General features: G+C 41.6%; 1 protein-coding gene across 1 annotated transcript in view; it reads left to right on the top strand.

Moving 5' to 3' along the window:
* The window catches only part of itpa (inosine triphosphatase (nucleoside triphosphate pyrophosphatase)), a 33,429-nt gene extending 13,839 nt beyond the window's left edge, over positions 1-19,590 (top strand). The window contains exons 5-8 of the mRNA XM_072274258.1: positions 11,522-11,553; positions 17,677-17,792; positions 19,132-19,208; positions 19,336-19,590. Of these exons, the coding sequence (XP_072130359.1) occupies positions 11,522-11,553; positions 17,677-17,792; positions 19,132-19,208; positions 19,336-19,468 (358 nt within the window). The 3' untranslated portion in view covers positions 19,469-19,590. The remainder of the gene's footprint in view (positions 1-11,521; positions 11,554-17,676; positions 17,793-19,131; positions 19,209-19,335) is intronic.
* Positions 19,591-20,338: the final 748 nt, after the last annotated feature.

Below are 20,338 nucleotides of genomic sequence, written 5' to 3'. Positions count from 1 at the left end.
TTATAAATCATAGTTATGAAAAATAATCTAGCTGCAGTTGTAATGAATGCACATGGTCATAGAATACTTGTTTATCAAAATGACATTTTTGGTTTCCATAAATGTGCTCCTCTTAGAACAGATAATACGTGTACAGTGCAGTGTAATTATTATTGATCATGGGAGCAATAAGTATGACATTAATTGTTAAACTCGCAGTACAGTCATGGTTAAATACATCAGTTGGAGTTGTGTTCCTGTTAGAAGACACAAATAGAAGAAATAGCAATAGAAACATTGCAGCATACTGCACTAGAATGTCAGTAATAATGAGGGATGAGTTGGCTTGAAGGGATTAGAATAATAGTGTTATGTATCTTGGGCATGGTTCAAAAATGCTTTAGTGACAGTATCCTTAAGGCTAAGTCAATAAAGTGCATTACTGCCAGGAAACTTAACTTGAACCCATCTAGAGGCCTTTGACTGGCTTGCTTTTTGCTGGCTTTACAGAATTTCAGTCTGGGCTTTGGAAAGATCTGCAGCATTATACAATAAAAAAGGTACAACAATAACAATGCAGAATAAAGTGTAGAAGTTACTCACAGTACAGTGCAGGTAAATGATAAAGTATAAGATCCTCATGAGGTGGATTGTGAGGCCAAGAGTCCATCTTACCGTGCATGAGATCGGTTCGAAGAGTCTGCTAACAGTCGGATAGAAACTGTCCTTGAGACCGTTAGTTGGTACTTTCTGGCTTTTGTATTTTCTGTCCGGTGTGAGAGATTAGAACAGAGAATGTCCTGCTTGGGAGGCTCTTTGATGATACTGGCTGCTTTACTGAGGCAGCAAGAAATAGACAGTCCGTAGAGGGTAGACTGGTTCATTTGATGTGCTGAGATGGGTCCAGCAGTTTCTTATGGTGACGTACAGAGCAGTTGCCGTACCAAGACGTCCTGCATCTAGACAATGCAATGATAAAAATTGGTCAGAGTCGAATTTCTTTAGTTTCCTGAGGAAATCGAGGTGTTGGTGAGCTTGCATGTCATGACGTTAATGTGGTTGGACTAGGACTGTCTGTTGCTGATGTCCGTGTCTAGAAACTTGAAGCTCTCCACCCTCTCAATTTCAATACCGTTGATGTGGACATGAGCATGTGACCAGCTCCCTTCTGAAGTCAATGACCTGCTCTTTAGTTGACAGTGAGAGCAAGGATATTGTCATAACACCATGTCACTCTGCTCCCTACCTCCTTTCTGTACTCTGATTTGTCATCATTTGAGATACGACCCACTACAGTCGTATCATCTGTAAATTTGTAGATGAAGTTGGAGCAGAATCCGGCCAAAATGTTCATTTTAACTTCATCAGTCCACAGGGCTTGTTTCCAAAATGCATCAGGCTTGTTTAGATCTTCCTTTGAACCTTTTAAATAGAACCTTTTGGCCACGATGAGCAAAAGTATGTTTGGAGAAAAAGGGGTGCAGAATTTCATGAAAAGAACTCCTCTCCAGCTGTTGAGCACGGGGCTGGATCGATCATGTTTTGGGCTTGTGTTGCAGCCAGTGGCACGGGGAACATTTACTGGTAGAGGGAAAAATGAATTCAATTAAATACCAGCAAATTTTGGAAGCAAACATCACACTGTCTGTAAAAAAGCTGAAGGTGAAAAGAGGATGGCTTCTACAACAGGATAATGATCTAACCTAAACACACCTCAAATTCCATAATGGGCTACCTCAAGAGGCGCAAGCTGAAGGTTTTGCCATGGCCCTCACAGTCCCCCGATCTAAACATCATCGAAAATCTGTGGCTGGACCTCAAAGGAGCAGTGCATGCAAGACGGCCCAAGAATCTCACAGAACTAGAAGCCTTTTGCAAGGAAGTATGGGTGAAAATCCCCCAAACAAGAATTGAAAGACTCTTAGCTGACTACAGAAAGTGTTTACAAGCTGTGATACTTGCCAGAGGGGGTGTTACTAAGTACTGACCATGCAGGGTGCCCAAACTTTTGCTTTGGGCCCTTTTCCTTTCTTGTTATTTTGAAACTGTAAAAGATGGAAATAAAAAAGTAATCTTGCTTAAAATATTAAAGAAATGTGTCATCTTTAACTTCATGCCTTTTGGAAATAGTTCATCTTATATTCGCTTAGCTATTCACAGTAACAGAAATTTTGACCAGGGGTGCCCAAACTTCTGCATGCCACTGTATGTATTAATTGTTCTTGTTCATCATTTTTTCCACCCAAAACAGTTCCAGGCAGTTTAATTTTAGTATGTGCATAAAGCACTGTTACTTATGTTCAGAGTGGAGGTGAATTGGCATCCAAACCTTATAAGAAGCACCTACTAATGTTTCCTCCCAAATCTCTGTTGGGTTGAAATTTCGAAGACTACATGGGTTGGCTTGTTATTGTCTCTACTACCTCCAACTGTATGTATTGCCTTAGCAACTATTTGGGGGGGGGGTGGAGTTCAAAGCAAATTTATTTTCAAAGTACATGTATGTCACCATATAGAACACAGATTCATTTTCTAACGGGCATACTCAATAAATCCAGTAACCATCATCGAATTAATGAAAGACCACCCCAAATGCGTGTACAGCCAGTTTGCAAAAGACAAGAAAACTACAAATACAAAATTAAATAATAATAATAATAATAAATAAAGCAGTAGATATCAAAATCAAGAGATGAAGAGTCCTTGATTGTGAGTCCTTAGGTTGTGGAAACAGTTCAGTGATGGGGGCGAGTGAAGTTATTTCCTTTGGTTCACGAGCCTGATGGTTGAGAGGTGGTAACTGTTCCTGAACCTGGTGGTGGGTGGTGAGTCCTGAGGCTCCTGTACCACCACCATTACGGCAGCAACGAGAAGAGAGCATGACCTGGGTAATGGGCTCCCTGATGGTGGATGCTGCTTTCCTGTGACAACGATTCATGCAGATGTGCTCCGTGGTGGGGAAGGCTTTACCTGTGATGGACTGGGCTGTATCCGCTGCATTCTGTAGGATCTTCCATTCAAGGGCATTGGTGTTTCCACACCAGGCTGTGATACAGCCAGTCAGTATACCCTCCACCACACATCTATAGAAGTGTGTCAAAGTTTTAGATGTCATGCTAAATCTCTGCAAGCTCCTAAGGCAGTAGAAGCACCTCCGTGCTTCCTTTTGTGTGCTGGGCCCAGGACGGGTCCTCCGAAATGTAGGATGACCTCGCATGCTGTTCGGATTTCCAAAGTGCTCACTGTGCTGTTTTGCCTGCCAGCTGCCCAGTGACGTTCAGTAAGTTTCCAAAATAAATCATGAGGAGCACGGGTAGGGTGAGTGTACACACTCCTTAGGGCAAGGGTTCTCAATACGGGACCCATGGGCCCCTTGGTCAATGGTAAGGCTCCATAGCATAAAAAAAGTTTGGGAGCCCCTGCTTTAGGGAATCAGAACTAGAAGGCCTAGGTTAAGGGCAAGAAGAGGAGATTTGGTAGGAACCTGAGGGCAACTTTGTCAACCAGAAGGCGGTCAATGTATAGAATATACTGCCAGAGGAAGCTTTTGAGGCAGTTATCTGTTTAATTGTCTTTTTGCGTGTTGTTAATGTATGTGGATAAGAAAGGTTTAGTGGGATACAAGTGGGAATTATGGGCCATTCGAGCTGAAGAGCCGTTTCCATGCGATATGACTTCTTAAGTGCTATGATCAACCTGTTTGTGATGTGGATTCATATCTGGTACGAATTTACAATGCAACAGTAAATCCCCATCCCATGAATCTGCCCAGAATTCATGTGCAGATCCCAGATATAAAATAGCAGTGATATCCAGTCCCTTCAATGCATGACCCTTGGATTCTCTCTGCCGCTGTCACTAGATTCCAGCACCACTGGCTGATTGGAAGACTGTTTTCATTCGAAGCCTATTTTCTGTGGCCCGTATCTGTGGCGAAAAGCTATGAAGCATTCTTTCATTCCTCACTCCACTTGCCAGTCTCCTGGGGAGTACTGTTGGACTTAAGCTATTGTTTGTGCTTGTAAAAAAAGAAGCAAGAAAAATAGTGGCATCTGTGTATCTCATTTTAAGTTCAAGTTTTAAGTTCCAACAGTGTTTTAATTCGTAGTAACAAAAACCATATAAATATGTTTCCCAAATCCTGAACTAAGATTACCACACTTCTCAAATAGGTTAAAAAGCACGTTGCTCCAACATTGTTCAACCCCTTCGGCCCATGATGTTGTGCCAAACTTATAACTAAGGCCAATTTAACTTCGTGTCATTTTTTAGCGGGCATGTTTATCAGGTGCTCTTGGCTTTAGTTAACCATTCGGAAGCAGGCAGGTTTTTAAATCATGGAGGAAGGTTAAGATTGTTTATTGAATAGAACTGACACATTGAGCTGTACTCAGATTGGAATGTGTGGCTTCAATGACACACGTATGGATTCATCAGAATTGTCAGTATGAAGTGTGAGACTCAGTGTGGTAAAGCACACAGAAACATCCAAGGCCATTGATTTATTCAGGAACCGAAGTTTTTTTTCTCAAATAAAGGTTCCAAGAAGTTTCCATGTTTCAATGGCGTTTATTGTTTGAATGACTTTCAAAGGACAGAATGCTGCTTCGTTTGGGTTTGTGCATGTGGAACTCTCATTTCAGAGGATATATGTTCATCACCCGTCCTATAACCCGAGCATACCATCTGGTCTGGTTCTGAGAGAGTGCTGTACTGTTGGAGATGCCTCATTTCAAGGAATAGTTAAAAAAAAAACTGGGAGGACTTGACGCCATTGTACAGGACACCAGTGACTTGAAGGTTTCGTAAACCTATTATAGGAAGGAACTTATTAAATGGGAAAGATGGACAAGGATGATGCCAGGACTTAAGGGACTGAGCTATGGGGAGAGGTTGGACAGGCTAAAAATGTATTCCTTAGAGCTTTGGAGATTGAGAGGAGATCTTATAGAGGTGTATGATATAAAAGTCACTGAGTCTTTTTCCCAGAAGTGGGAAATGAAAAACAGGAAGGCACGGGTTTAAAGTGAGAGGGGAAAGATTTAATAGGAACTTGAGGGGCAACAGAGGGTGGTGTCTATGTGGCCTTGGCTAACAGGGGACAGGTACAATAGCAGCTTTTTAAAGACACTGAGACAGGAATATGATTGGAAAGGTACAGAAGGTACTGAGTCAAACTGGCAAATTGGACAAACTTGGTAAGCCAAATGGACCAGGGAGGCCATAGGACCTGTTTCAGTGCTGTTAACTTGAATTCTCCCTGACGCCAGTCAACCACGCTCTCATCTATTTTCAGGTGGGTTTAAAAGATCCCACATCACCTTCAAAAGAGGAGATATCATGTAATATTTATGACAAACATAAATCATAAATTTATTTGTTAATAGCATACAATGATTCGAGATTGTTTCTTAAAGCATTGGTAATTCAATGGAAGTATTCTATTTTCAAAAATGTCTGAGTAATTTAGCATGGTTTGTTACCAATTAAAATACTGGATTCCAGTTAATTAGGACAGCCGCTTATTTGGGACAATTCTTTTTCTAATTCTAAATAGTTGGGATTACTTAATTTATTTTGACACTATGCCGCTTATTTGGGACAGGAGACTGTTGCCAAGTAGTTTCTAAGTAGCGACAGTCACATGCACCTCTGTGGCCGTTAGACGCTACACTGTGCTTAGAGAGAACAGTTTTTAAATAGCATGGGTCACAGAACAGTGATTTTTCTCACTGATGGTTGGCAAGAAATAATCAGTAAGATAATTCAGAACTGCTTTTCAAACATTCATGCTTGAAGATGCCATAAATGGCCAGGAGTGAAAATGGAGTGATTTCACAATTTCAAGTTAGGAACTGCGAAGAATTTGAAGGTATTGACTACCTGGAATGTTACAATGAAAATGAAGATTTAGAGGATGCAATTGTCAAAGGCATTGTATGAAGGTGGTCCATTATCCCTGATTTTCATTTAGAGTCAATCTAGAGAACACGGAAGCATACACTGGATGAATTCCTTTATTGATAATCATTAGAAACTGCAGCACAGTCTAATAGTACTGTAGTCATATTGGAAATATTCTAATTTGTTCTCTATTTCATTTAAATACATAATTTGTTAGTTAAACAGTAGTTTGTTGTTTTTTAATGCTATTTTAACTATTTCTGTGAAACTTTGGCTAATTGGGACAGTTGCTTAATTGCCAAGATGTACTGGTCTCTGTGTCCCAATTAACTGAAATCCGCCGTATTACAGAAATATGAATCAGTGGGAATATAAAGACACATTACTGACTTGCACAGAGTTATGACTAATGGGTGTCTTATAGACAGGAGCTGGTGTTGGGTGCATTTGTGCCAAAAGAAGGAAAGGTTTAAATGTAATCTAAACTGACAGCAGGAAATGTTTCTGCTTATGGTATGTCTGTAAGAGTTATAGAAATAAGCTCATGAGTGACAAAGGCAATTTAGTGCCCTAGTGTGTGAGGTAATAGAATTAGGTAGAAAAAATAACAAGGAACACAAGTATGCAGTTAAGATCCTTCAATGCAGATGAATAGAAAGAATGCTTAAACACGCAAGAAGTTGATAAAATGTAAAAGAACAATAGATTTTAGGGCACAATAAGGCAAGGCAAAGAGAATGGGGCTAATTTATGCATGGCCCCGATTCTGTTTCCATTGGTGCCTTGTATACAGTTGTTGGTGAGCTACTATGTAAACTCGAGGTGAACCCATAGTGTTCCCAACCTTTTTCATGCCACGGGCCAACAGCATCCTGATCCTGGAGGGTGATGAGCAGTAGAATGAGCTGCCAGAGTAGGTGGTAGAGGCGGGTACAATTGCACCACGTAAAGGGCATTTGGGCAAGTACAGTATATGGATAGATATGGTTTAGAGCAGAGATTCCCACCCTGAGGTCCACGGCCTCCTTGCTTAATGAATGGTTCCATAGCATTAAAAAAAACTGGGAACCCTTGGTTTCGTGAGACAGAGGCCAAATGCTGGTGAATGGGTGGGCTGCATAGCTCTGAAAGATAAACAAATCCGCAGGTACAAACGTGAGCAAAAATTGGGGATATTGAGGTTGTTTTGTTCAAAAGAATGATAAAGGGATAAAGAATGTAGAACAATACAAGTCCTTCAGCCTGTGAAGTTGTGCCAACCCCTTACCTACTCTAAGTTCAATCTAAACCTTCCTTCCCACGTAGCCCTCCAGTTTTCTTTCATCTATATGCCTATCTATGAATTTCTTAAATGTCTCTCATCTCCCACCACCCCAGACTGCACATTCCACGCACTCACCACTCTGTATAAAAAAACCTTGCCTCTTACATCATTCCTATACCTTTCTCCAATCACCCTTAAATATTGTGCCTCTTTGCCACTGACAATGCCATGCTAACTAACTTCTCAATGCTTGTTAATCCTGTCTCTAAGAATCTTCTCCAATAGTTCGCCCACCACTGACATAAGACTCGCTGATCTATAATTCCCAGGATTATCCTTGTTCCCTTTTTTTTTTTTTTGAATCTGTTGGAGTCATCTATTGCATCCGGTGCGGCCTCCTCTACATCGGTGAAACCCGACGCAGATTGGGGAACCGCTTCGTCGAGCACCTCCACTCCGTCCACCACAACAGACAGGATCTCCTGGTAGCCACCCACTTCAACTCTGCTTCCCATTCCCATTCAGATATGCCCATATGTGGCCTCCTCTACTGCCATGATGAGGCTAAACTCAGGTTGGAGGAGCAACACCTCATATACCGTCTAGGTAGTCTCCAGCCCCTTGGTATGAACATAGAATTCTCCAACCTTTGGTAATTCCCTCCCCCTCCCTTCCCCTATCCCTATTTCACATCACCTGCCTCATAGTTCCGCCTCCTTCTACTACTGCGCATTGTTCTCCTGCCAATCACCTCCCTGCTTCCCCTCCCCCACCCCTTTGTCTTTCAGATTACTGTTTTTTTCAACTACCAGCATTCTTCAAACCCTCCCCAAAGTTCTTCCTTCAGTCCTGACGAAGGGTTTCAGACCGAAATGTTGACTAATCTTTTCAACTGATGCTGACTGACCTGCTGAGTTCCTCCAGCGCATTGTGAGTGTTCCTTTGACAACAGCATCTGCAGATTATTTTGTGTTTACCCTTTTTTTTTGAACAAAGGAATAACATTTGCCGTCCTCTAATCTTCTGGTACTATTCCTGTGGGCAGTCAGGATGCAAAAATCATAGCCAAAGGCACAACAGTTTCTACCCTTGCATGCTGTATTAACTTGCAGTATATCCCATTTGACTCTGGAGACTTTTGTATCCTATCGTTCTTCAAAAGTTCCAGCATATCTTCATTCTTAATTTAGACATGTTCCAATATATCATCCGGTTCCACGCTGTCCTCACGTTTGTCAAATACCCCTCTCTAGTGAATGCTGAAGCAAAGTATTAAGAACCTCCTTTACCTCCTCTGACTTCAGACACGTTTCCTCTCTCTATTCCTGATCTGTCCTACCCTCGTCCCAGTCATCCTCCTGTTCCACGGACCCTTCAGTTAATGGTAGGTGTTCATGGCATAAAAAGTCAGGAACCCTGTATCACATACATGTAGAATGCATTGTGGGAGGGGCTATAATCCTTCTCATGAAGATCTTCTCATTGCTCCCTTCCAGCTCTCATAAGTCCATTCTCAAGCTTTTTCCTGGCTACCGTGTAACTCTGTAGAGCCCTGTCTAATCTTTGTTTGCTTCTTTCTTCCTCTTGACTGGATGTTCCATATCTCTAGTCAACCATGGTTCCCTCACCCTTCCTTCCGTTCCCTGCCTCAATGGGGCAAATCATAAACACAAGATTCTGCAGATATGCAAATCCAGAGTAACACACACAAAATGCTGGAAGAACTCAGCAAGTTAGGCGTCTATAGAGAGGAATAAACAGTGTTTCAAGCCAAGACCCTTCAGCAGGACTGGAAAGGAACCGGTGGGCGTTACTCAACAGGATAAACCTATCCTGAGAGCCTCCTGCAAGTGCAACCTGGACATTTTTGTTGTGCATTTCCCTGACTACATCCATTCCCAATTTACACTCCCAAGTTCCTGCCTCATCATATCATAATTTGCGCTGCCCCGGTTAAATACTTTCCTATGCCCTCTGCTCCTATCTCTGTCCAAGCCTATGGTAAAGGTCAGGGATTTGTGATATCTGACTCCCAAATGCTCACCCACTGAGAGATCTGTCACCTGACCAGGTTCATTATCCAGTACCAGTTCCAGACTGGACTCTCCACTAGTCAGCCTGTCCACATATTATGTCAGGAATCCTTCCTGAACACACCTAACAAATTCAGCCCCAACAAAACCTTGTGCACCAAGGTGCCAGTCTATATCAGGGAAGTTGAAGTCGCCCATGACAACCCTGTTATCACCTTTTCAAAATCTGTCTCCTGATCCACACCTCAGTGTCTCTGCTGTTATTGTGGGGGGGGGGGGTCTATAGAATTTCTCCCAAATAGTGATTGCTCCCACTCTCACTGACTCAGTGGACAATCCCTCCATGGCATCCTCCCTTTCTGCAACTGTTATACTAACTTTAACCAACAATACCACTTCCCCACCTCTTTTACCTTCCTGCCCATCTCTGTCCCTTTTGAAACTTCTAAACCCCGGAACATACAAACATACATCAGCCATTCCAGCCCTGCTGACAGCCCAGGCTTTGTCATGGGTCAGTACATGGAACCAAGTTCATCAGCTTTGTTCCTGATACTTACATTCAATTAGACACACATCCAACTGACTGCAATTATGCCCTTTCCACTGCCTTTTCTTCCTCACAGTCTCTCTACACATGCATCTATCTTCACTCCAATTGTTCCATCCTCTGACCTGTCACTGTGGTTCCTAAACCATACCAAACTAGTTTAAATCCTCCCCAAAAGCTTTAGAAAACCTGCCCTTTTTGTGCAGGTCAGACCTTTCCCAGAAGAGATTCCAATGATCCTCAAATCTGAAACCTTGGCCCCTGCACCAATTTTACAGCCGCACATCCATCTGAAAAATCATTTACTTCTTACCCTCTCTGCTGTGTGGCACAGGCAGCAATCCAGAGATTACTACCCTTGAGGTTCTGCTTTTCAACTTTCTACCTAGCTCCCTTTATTCTCTCAAGACCTCATCCCTTCTCCTGCATACGTCATTGATGCCAATATGTATCACCACTTCTGACCACTCACTTCCACCTTAAGAATGCCGTGGACCAGGTTTGACACGTCCTTGACCCTGGCACCTAGGAGACAACAAACCACCCATCTTTCATGTCCACAGAACCTCCTGTTCCCCGAACTATTGAAACGCCTATCACCACCACTCTCCAATTTTTCATCCCCCATTCCTTTCACTTCTGAGTCACAGAGCCAGACCCAGTGTCAGAAACCTCATCGCTGTGCCTGTCTCCTGTAAGGTCATTTCTCACAACAGTATCCAAAGCAGTATACTTTTTACGAGGAGGACATAAAGAAAAAAAGTTTTGTCTAGAAGAAAACATGTTTTTGCAACAATCTGGTATTTTCATGGTTACTCTTACAGGACAAGCATCTCATTCTAGATTTGTGTATTTAAATTAAATTCAATTCACTTCCCAGACAAATCCATGCTGAATTCTTGTCATGGACTCACCCAACTGTGGGAAACAGGAGTTGCCTGTTCACCCGACCCAACTCCTAAGATTTTAAATCTCTTCAACTATCACTGATTGAGCAAAGCAACCTTTATTATCCATGCACCTAATGGAAACTATTTATTCCCACTGCTGCAGATTTTATTCTATTATTTATTTAGAGATACAGCAAGGTAACAGGTCCTTCCAGTCCAATGAGCCCATGCCACCTAATGATGTCCATGTGACCGATTAACCTGCTAAGCTCTATGTCCTTGGAATGTAGGAGGAAACCGGAGCACCCGAAGGAAACCCTGATGGTCATGGGAAGAACGTACAAGCTCCTTACAGACAGTGGTGGAATCGCACCTGGGTCGCTGGTGCCGTAATGGCACTACGCTAACCACTAACCATTCTACCCCAGTGCTCATCAGCACTCAGTGAATGGCATGGAATGAAATGAGGCTGTAGGTGAAATGAGCAAGAAATTCACTATGTATTTATAAGACTGAATTTCTATTCACATATTTAAAAAATGGACATCTTATTTCCCAAAATTTCAAAGTCTAAAAGTACATTTATTATCAAAGTACATATGCAGTATGCAACAGGTTCTACGGTGTTTCTTTGCCTTGTGGCTGTCTGCAGGAGGACACATCTCAGCCTTATATACTTTGATAATACATGTACTTTGACGTTGAAATTTCCCCTAATTTCCCAACCTCTGTTTATTATTTTCTCATGGGTATTAGAAGAAAATTGGAAAACACGAAAATGCAGCTTAATTGTGACATTTTGGGACCGACGATTAGCTTCTATATTGATAGAGAATATGTTTATGATGTTTTAATAATTAGAAATAACAAATGTTTTATTTGTGCCTCCACTATCTTCTAGAAAATGGTTCCTGTCAAAGTTACGACCTGAGGGTAAGTTATTTAATAGCTTTATGTGAGATACTATGACTTGTTGTAAACATTGGTAATTAGTGAGGAGGAAATGAAAGTTATGCTTTGCTGACATTTGGAAGTGGTTCAAGAATGTCTTCTTAACTAAGGAATTTACAGTGCTATGCAAAGGTCTTAGGCACATGTATATCTAGCTAGGGTACAGTACTGTACTTGTATTTGTCAACGTAGGGTGCAGTACTGTACTTGTCAACGTGGAGCGCAGAGCAAGTTGTAAATCTGGCAGGAGCAAAGGATGTTGGGAATGGTGAGGGTGGAGCACCACGGGAGGGCTGTGCGATAGGTGACAGAGAGGGAGTGCCAGGGGCGGAGGGTGGCACTGGTGCAGGCACACCCAGCTCCAAGACACCAGGCAAGGTCATTTGGTTCCAAACATAGAAAACCCACAGCACAATACAGGCCCTTCGGCCCAAAAAGCTGTGCTGAATATGTCTGTACTATAGAAATTACCTAGGGTTACCCATAGTACTGTATTTTTCTAAGCTCCATGTACCTATCCAGGAGTCTCTTAAAAGACCCTATCATATCCACCTCCACCACCATCGCCGATGGCCCATTCCACACGCTCACCACTCTCTGCGTAAAAAAAACAAAAAGGAACTTACCCTTGACATCTCCTTTGTACAGGTTGAATTTCACTAATCCGACTACCTGTAATCCGGTTCCTTCGATAATCCAGCACTGATTATGCTTAATGTGATCCTTCTGTAATTTGGCATTTTCACTAATCTGGCACTCCTCAGGTCCCAGTGGTGCTGGATTAGTGAAGGTCGACCTGTACTTACTTCTAGGTGCCTGAAAACTGTGCCCTCTCGTGATAGCCATTTCAGCCTTGGGAAAAAGCCTCTGACTATCTACATGTTCAATGCCTCTCATTATCTTATACACCCTGGTTTATTAGTCATTACAGAATGTCTGTTTGGAGCTTCCTTCTCCCATCCCTCTGTCTTCCCCTTTTCCCAAACATGATTCCCCTCTCCCAGCCCCCTCTCCAATCTCAGTCCACAATACAGTCCCATATCAGCAACCGCTTTATCACTCACATACGTCACGATTTTTTTTGTGGCAGCGGTACAGTGCCATACATAAATTTTCTGCAGTACTGTGCAACAGTCTTAGGCATCCTATCCATAAAAATATCCCTGAGACTTTTGCACAGTACTGGATATGAAAAAGAAAGTTGAGAGAAACAACTGAAAATGGAAAAAGTGTTGTTTGCTTTTTATTCCTAGTCATGATTAAGGATGGTATTAGCTCAAACTTAATACAGGCACACAGTCACCGCATGTCATGAGTCACACAAGCTGCCCGCTTAAGCAGCTCCGCCATTCACTTACATCATGCTTAAACGTCTTTCAGATTTTCCCATCCCATCCACACATCTGTTGATTACCTTAGTGCCCAAAAGTCTAATGATCTCACTCTTCAGTATTCTCATCGGCTGAGCATCCACGGCGCTCGAGTGGAGAATTTCAAAGAGGCATAAACCTCCAATTAGAGAGCCCTGAATATCCTGGGACAATGACTACTTGCTCTCATCTCTTCAGTCAAAGAGAGTTCTCGAGACTTCTCAGTGTTAATTCTGTCAGTTCCTCCTTAGAATTTTACCCATTTGTTTTATTTGTAATAATTGTTTTTGTGTAAAATAAAATGTTTGATTTATGCATCTCCTCTGAAGGTGGCGTAAATGATGCTGTGTGACTGTGCCATTGTTGTAGTAAGGATTTTGTTGCACCTGCACATGCATGTATTTGCACATATGGCAATAAACTAGACTTTGCCTTTTGTCTCTGAGTGCTGTCTTCTCTCATTATGTTGTTCCAATTCCATTGAATCTTTTCTTATAACAGTCCCCATATCCCAGAAATCTATCTGGTGAATATTTGTTACATCCTCTGAGGCAAATATTTCGTCCAGAGCTCCAATGTTGCACAGAGCTCCAGAAATGTCCTTTCAAAAACCTATACAATCACAGCAAGTCTTCCTTCCTCTTATTCTGCAACCTCCATGCAGTTAAAGCTAAGATAGCACGTCTTCCCAAATGCCAGGTAACTGGGTTTTGTATTCCATCAGGTTCTCATTCAAACATTAAATAGTCTGTCACTTTTTCTTACTTGTTGCAATACCATTCTCCTTATCGTAGAAAATAATTTCACAGTTCCTCTCGATATTCTCTTGTCCATTGCTGCTTCTACTTTGGTAAGCTTTGGCTGTTTCCTTGCTTTCCTTCCAAGCTATATATTGGTAGCAAACAAGGGCATGTCCACTTTGTCCCTCATTGGTTGATGCAAATTGTATGTAGCTTAGGCCTAAGCACTGACCCTTGTTGCATTGGTTGTGTGCTGCCCTTAAATTATCCTATTTATTCTGATTCTGTTTTCTGTCCATTAACCAATCTGTACTCCTTTCCCACTTGGGCTTGCATCCAAGTCAGAGAACTTCCTGTTCATAGACTTGCTTGCTGGCGCCTGCTAAATCCTGCATGGGCTACACTTGAGCAACGAGCAGATCAAAAGTTGGTGCACACAAGCCCTCCTGCAACAGTTGTAAGACCCAGACGTGGATGCATAGCCCCGGTCTGGCATGTTTCTATGGCTGACCTGTGAAGGTGCTTCAGACCTTTCAGAAATACCCCAAGTTGACCTCATTGTCTGTACATCATATCTGCCACAGTTCCCCTTGGCTTCACATGTCATTACCCAACCTTGGATATTGTTCTGCCCTTGTGTGGTCATGTAGAAAGTGTCCTCTGTCTCTCCAGATGTGCCATTCCACTGTGAACGTACACGATGTTGAGGTCAATGTGATGTAGCCTGACAACATTGCAGCTGGCAGTCTCACCAAGCTACTTTTTACGGGCAAAACATTCCCATACCCAGAAAAAATATATATATTTGGCACAGGAGCAATGTAGACAGGGTGTGGAGTTTTTAATCAGGAAGCCACAGCAAAGGGTAGGGTGGTGGGGTGGAGATAGATCTATACCGAAGGAGGTGTAAGGTGATCCTTTCCTCCACGAGCCTGCAGGTAACCCTTGGGCAAGGTGTGGTACCTGCTTGGCCTCCTCGATCAGGGTCAAGTGAATCCGTGGGAGCAGGTGGTGGATAGTCGTATGAGCAGTTGGTGCACATCACAAGCCCTGGTTACGTGACCACTGATGCTAGGTAGACAATCTCTAAAGTGTATTAACAATGGTTGGGGTCACTTGTCTTGTAAAGACACTGCCCAGAAGAAGACAACGGCAAGCCCCTTCTGTCGAAAAACTTGCCAAGAGCAATCATTTGATGATAGCAAAAGAGTCGGCTTCCTGGTCCTGCGAGTCATCCTTGCACTGAAGCCTCCTCGGTTCACTGTTTACCAAGTAACCTAATTTTGGTAATCAGCTTAAATTCTGATTTTTCCTATTACCTGTAGTTGCTGCAAAGTTATCCATCTTCATTTTTATCAACAAATATCAATTTACTTTGTGTTTCATTCAGACATTTGGTTGATTAATTGAGGTTCTCTGTGGACATCACAGATGGGTATTGTGATATGGGGAAGAAGCACATTTGTTGGTCATAGAAGATGTAAATGGTTTCATATTTGACTGTTTGGAGAGACGGGAAGAGATTAGTTAGAAATCTTATTTTGTATATAAAGTAGACAACGTAGAAGCTGTAGTGTTGTTAAAAAGTTTAGATTTCTTGCCGTCTGCCACTTGAACTCTGCATTATGATTTTACTCCGGAGGTTGTACTCCTTTGCAAAACAGTACTTGACTAAAATAATGGCTTTAAAATGGCTAAAACAGATCATGTGTTTTTCAGTGTCTCCTTTCTTTCACTCCTATATATCTTTCCAACGAATTTTCCAACTCATATCCTCCTCCCACAAGCGGGGACACGTCCTGTTCCATGACAACCAACTGCACCACTTTGCAACAGTTTGCAAGAGGTGTGATTCAAACCTACTACTCCAGCTGCTCAAAAAAATTTCCGGAATAGATTGGCTCATGCCCCATGTACTGAAAGAGAAGTGATTGAAAGAGACTTGACTGACTTGTGATTCAGGAAGTCATTACCTCGTTCTTAAAGATTATTAAAAATGCTCAGAGTTTTATGGTAATGAAATTGACCACAAATCTGGTTGCCCGGAACACAATTTGAACATTCAATCTCTTTGCATCTGTTCCAAGATTCCATCAGGTCACAGCTGAATCTTAATTCCATTTTCAATATCCCTTAATTGACAAATCAAGGTCAGTCTTGAAGTTTTCAGTTGACTTTGCCTCATTCAGATTTGTGCCACTGAAAGTGTTGCTGCCTCTTTAAGTGCACTATATAGTGTGAGAATGAGCAATACAGTCTTGAACCTCCAAAATCATATTGTGCTAACCATAAGGTAAGCTGATCTAAACTGGGATGCTAACGACCAAGTTTTTGTTTGGCTCTGTGTTCCGAGCTAGAAGGCAAATTAGGTGGGAAAATGAGGCAGGATTCCTGCTTCTGAATGCATTCTGCTCACAGAGAGGTTCAAGCATTATCTTGATGCACCCACAGTTGGAAGCCTGCACTGTCAGGACTGTAGGTGACTGCTGATACCAAAAGGGCTCTCGGAGCAAACTCCTGCTTTTAATGAGAACGCAAGGAAAATAAAGAATTCTCATACCATGTGGAAGCAACAGAAATTTGTAATTAAAAGTGTGCACGAATGCTTTTGAAATTTATAACAGACCTAGAAGTCATCCAGAGTGTTGCTGCCACACAAATGGATGATGTATTTGTTTTCAATTACACGAGTCTGATTCCCAATAGCAGTTGCTAGCAAGTTTGCATTGGATGAGTTTTCCCCAGGATATGGTACATGCTGCTCACCAAGGCAAAGGGGTAAAAAAGAGATCATGGATACTCTGGGCCATGGTAAGGTCAGTTGTGCCTTGCGGAAGTGAGAGCATTATGATAACGAGTGCTGGCACAATGCTGAATCGATGTGCTTGTCTACTGGAGCAGATGGGTGATTGGTTTATCAGCTGTAATTGTGAAGTATACGTCAAGTGTAATTGATGACAGAGGCACGGAAAGGGGATTCTAAATGAACACCGGGTAATCGGGCTTGAGGGCAGGTGACTAACACTCTGTAGAACAAGTACGATGTGAGAACTTGAATAAATGTGACTCTCACTCACAGGAAGAGGCCATGCAGCCCATTTTATCGATGCCAGCTCTCCTGAAAGAGTGAAAAAATTCTCTCCTTCACACCCCTACACTTTATCTCCTTTAAACGAGATAGAATTTTTTTCTACAATCCCTCTGGGCAAAGCCATTTATAAAACATTAGGCAAATTTTACTCGTCTCCCTTAGTGTGTCTGTGTATGTGTGTGTTCTTTCTTCCCAGTCATCTCATATCTAACTACGTTCTCTAATTCAGTGTATTTACTTGAACCCCACCCCCATGTTTACAAGAACCTCTCTCAATTTTGTGTAACTACTTTAGGAACCAAAAAAACCCAGTAAGATTTAAGGAAACACACTTGACACTTTGGGTCATCAGGACTGGAAACGGAGGAGAGATGGCCAGTATAAATAGGTGGGGAGGGGAGCAAGAGCTGGCAGTGATAGGTGGATCTAGGTGAGGGGTGAGTAGGAGGAATTCAAGATTTTGTTAAATGTTTAACAATACCCTGCATAGTATCCAAGACATCTTCAAAGAATGGTGCCTCAGCAAGGCGGCGTCCGTTATTTAGGTCTCCATTGACATGCCCTCTTCTCGTTGTTACTGTCAGGAAAGAGGTACAGAAGCCTGAAGACGCATACTCAGTGATTCAGGAACAGCTTCTTCCCCTCTGCCATACGATTCCTAAATGGACATTAAACCCTTGAGCACCAACTTGGGTTTTTAAATTTCTGTTTTGCATCATTTTTAATCTATTTTATGATTTTTTTTATATATATATATACACACACACACTTGAACTGATTACATTTTTTCTTTCTATATATTCATGTTGCTAAGTTAACAAATATCATGACACACGCCGGTGATAATAAACCTGATTTGGAATTACAACTGCTATCTTGAACCTTCAAGTGCTTGTCGTTCCAGGTTTGTATAAGATGCTGACTGGCTTTGAAGACAAATCAGCTTATGCACTCTGTACCTTTGCATATAGCACAGGAAACCTGGAAGATCCAGTGAAGCTGTTTCGAGGGAAAACTCTGGTATGTATTTGTAAAAAGCACCTGTGTGAGAACAACCATATTCCACAATACAACCACATGCAAAATCTTTGGTGTTTATTAAATCTTTGGCTGCTCTTCCTAGCCCTGTGGATTTTCCATCACTTACATGAAATTAGAAGATGTTAGGGTAATTTTATCATCTTGCAAATAGATTGGCTGTTGTCACTGTTTAAAGTGTGAACTACAATTTCATTAGCTAAAAATTTGTAAAAGTCATGATAGAAGTTCAAGGTTTCCTTTCTCTTAGCTTTTAGTATCCTGTGCTGGACAACACTGAAAGAGTGATCAGAGGCAGCACAGTAGCAAAGTGGTGAGCACGATGCTTTACAGCACCAAGAGCGCCGGTTCAATTCCTGCTGTTGCCTGTCGGGAGTTTTTACATTCACCCCGTGACTGCATGGGTTTCCTCCTTGTGCTCTGGTTTCCTCCCACAGGCCAAAGATGTTCCAGTTAGGTTCATTGGTCATTGTAAATTGTCCTGTGATTAGGCTAGGATTAAATCAGAGGATAGCTGGGCACTGTGGTTCAAAGCGCCGGAAGGGCCTATTCTGCACTGTATCTCAATAAATAAAAATAAGTAAATTTTTCTCTCCAGGAGAAGGTGGGTGAAACTGTGTTGGTAATTTTTCTTTAGTGGTACCCCATATGAAAGACAACAGTGAATATGGAGTGAAACTGAAATTGAACTGAGGGAATTTCATAGACAAATACAAGACAAAAACACGTCCCTTCGGCCCACCCTGTCTGTGCCAAGCCATTTAAGCTGCCCCATTCCATCACCTCCCAAACAGCACTCTTAACTATTTACACTTTCTAGCAAGGCAACAGAAAATGGGATGTCAGTAGTTCTCTGAAAGAGTTGCATGCTTCCATTCACTATAAAATTATTATAGCTGGAACTATGAATGTTTGGTTTGTTCCTGAGTGTGGGACCCAGCTTGGAAATGTACATTCACTCCTCAACAACTGTCTAGGCTTTACACCTCACCCATTTCCTGTCATGAATGACTAGCTTCACATGAGACTATATTTTTCATGACAAAATATGTTCATTGATGCTTGGGCTGCAAAACCCTGCTTGACAGTGGATTTCAAATAAGTTTGGGTGATTCATTCTTTGGGGGAAGGGAAGAATGAATTATAGGAAATTGTGGCTACAGTCTAGTGCTATTAATGCAGAGTGGACTGCCTGGCCTCTCATGTGATGTAATGCTACAGGCTACAGCTGACGATTCTGAATGGCAAGGAAATGCATTGATTGGAAAGTTAAGTTTTTTTTTAAATTCCCTAACTGTTTAGACACTTTTCTGTTATTTAGGGCAAAATAGTTGATCCTCGGGGACCCAGAGACTTTGGTTGGGATCCTTGTTTTCAGCCTGACAACTTCGACCAGACGTAAGTGATCAAATGTTTTTTTTTAGTTTATCAAACTAGTAGTTTTATTTCTGATCTCTGGATAATTATCGTACATACTTTGAAACTTACACAGTTGTGATCTTTGTTTTCATTGAATCTTCGCCAGATATGCAGAAATGCCGAAAGCTCTGAAGAATACAATATCTCACCGTTATAAAGCGCTTCGTGAACTGGCAGATTATTTCATCAGGGAGAATGATTCTTCAAAAAAACCCCGGCTAGAGGAGGAAAACCATTAAAACAGCGCTCTTTCATCTTCTATTGAATAAAAAAAATATAGTATTTGTTCTGTAGATAACAAAGTATTTAGTACATTTTGGAGATGTGATAAATTAAAGGCTTTTTGCTATTCTTTGTTCCATTGACTATGTGATTCTTTCCAAACTTGATTTAGCATTCAGTTCCATTCTAGTCACCTGATGAAAACTAATAAACAGGCTGGCTTAACCACATGTGTGCGTCCTCAACAGAGAAGTCCAAAGCTTTCTCTTCAGAACCCTGTTCAGTGCACGCACAATAGGCTCACATTCAAATGTCCCAGCTAATGCTGCAATTATATAGTAAATCACTTTAATTTAATCACTGTAGTATAAAAATGATTCTTCCTGCATGATGTTGAAGTACATTGTCTAATTATGATATATGTAGGTTTTCACCAATAAAACAGTGAAGGTGTTTATGTTTCAGAAAAGCCATAGCAACTCATTTATTGAACACCACAAAAAATGAACTCAAAGTGCACTAAAAACACTTTACATAATTATTTCATCGCGTCAGACCAGCCTCCTTAAGTGAAACTCCAGCTCAATGTTGGTGGTTGTGAATTATGTACATTTCCACAATTATGTTACCCTACAGATACCTAAAATGGAATATAATTATTACTGGAATTTAAATCTGGGTGCTTAATGTTTTCAATTTCTGCAACTCCTGTCAATTACCCCAACTTTAAAATTTTTAAAGTTCTTACAACTCAGAAGATGAAGTATGTATTCTAATCCCTCAAGTAATTTCTGGAGAAATACCCTAGGATTTTTTTTTTATTACTTTCTACTTTCTTCAGTGATTGAGGCCAAAGACATTGAGTCCTCCAATTCCTTCCAATCAAG

The sequence above is a fragment of the Mobula birostris genome, chromosome 12 (assembly GCF_030028105.1).
Source record: "Mobula birostris isolate sMobBir1 chromosome 12, sMobBir1.hap1, whole genome shotgun sequence".
NCBI classification, from domain to species: Eukaryota; Metazoa; Chordata; class Chondrichthyes; order Myliobatiformes; family Myliobatidae; genus Mobula; species Mobula birostris.
The sequence above is the reverse complement of the archived record's forward strand: the minus strand, read 5'-3'. Positions and strand labels throughout refer to the sequence as shown.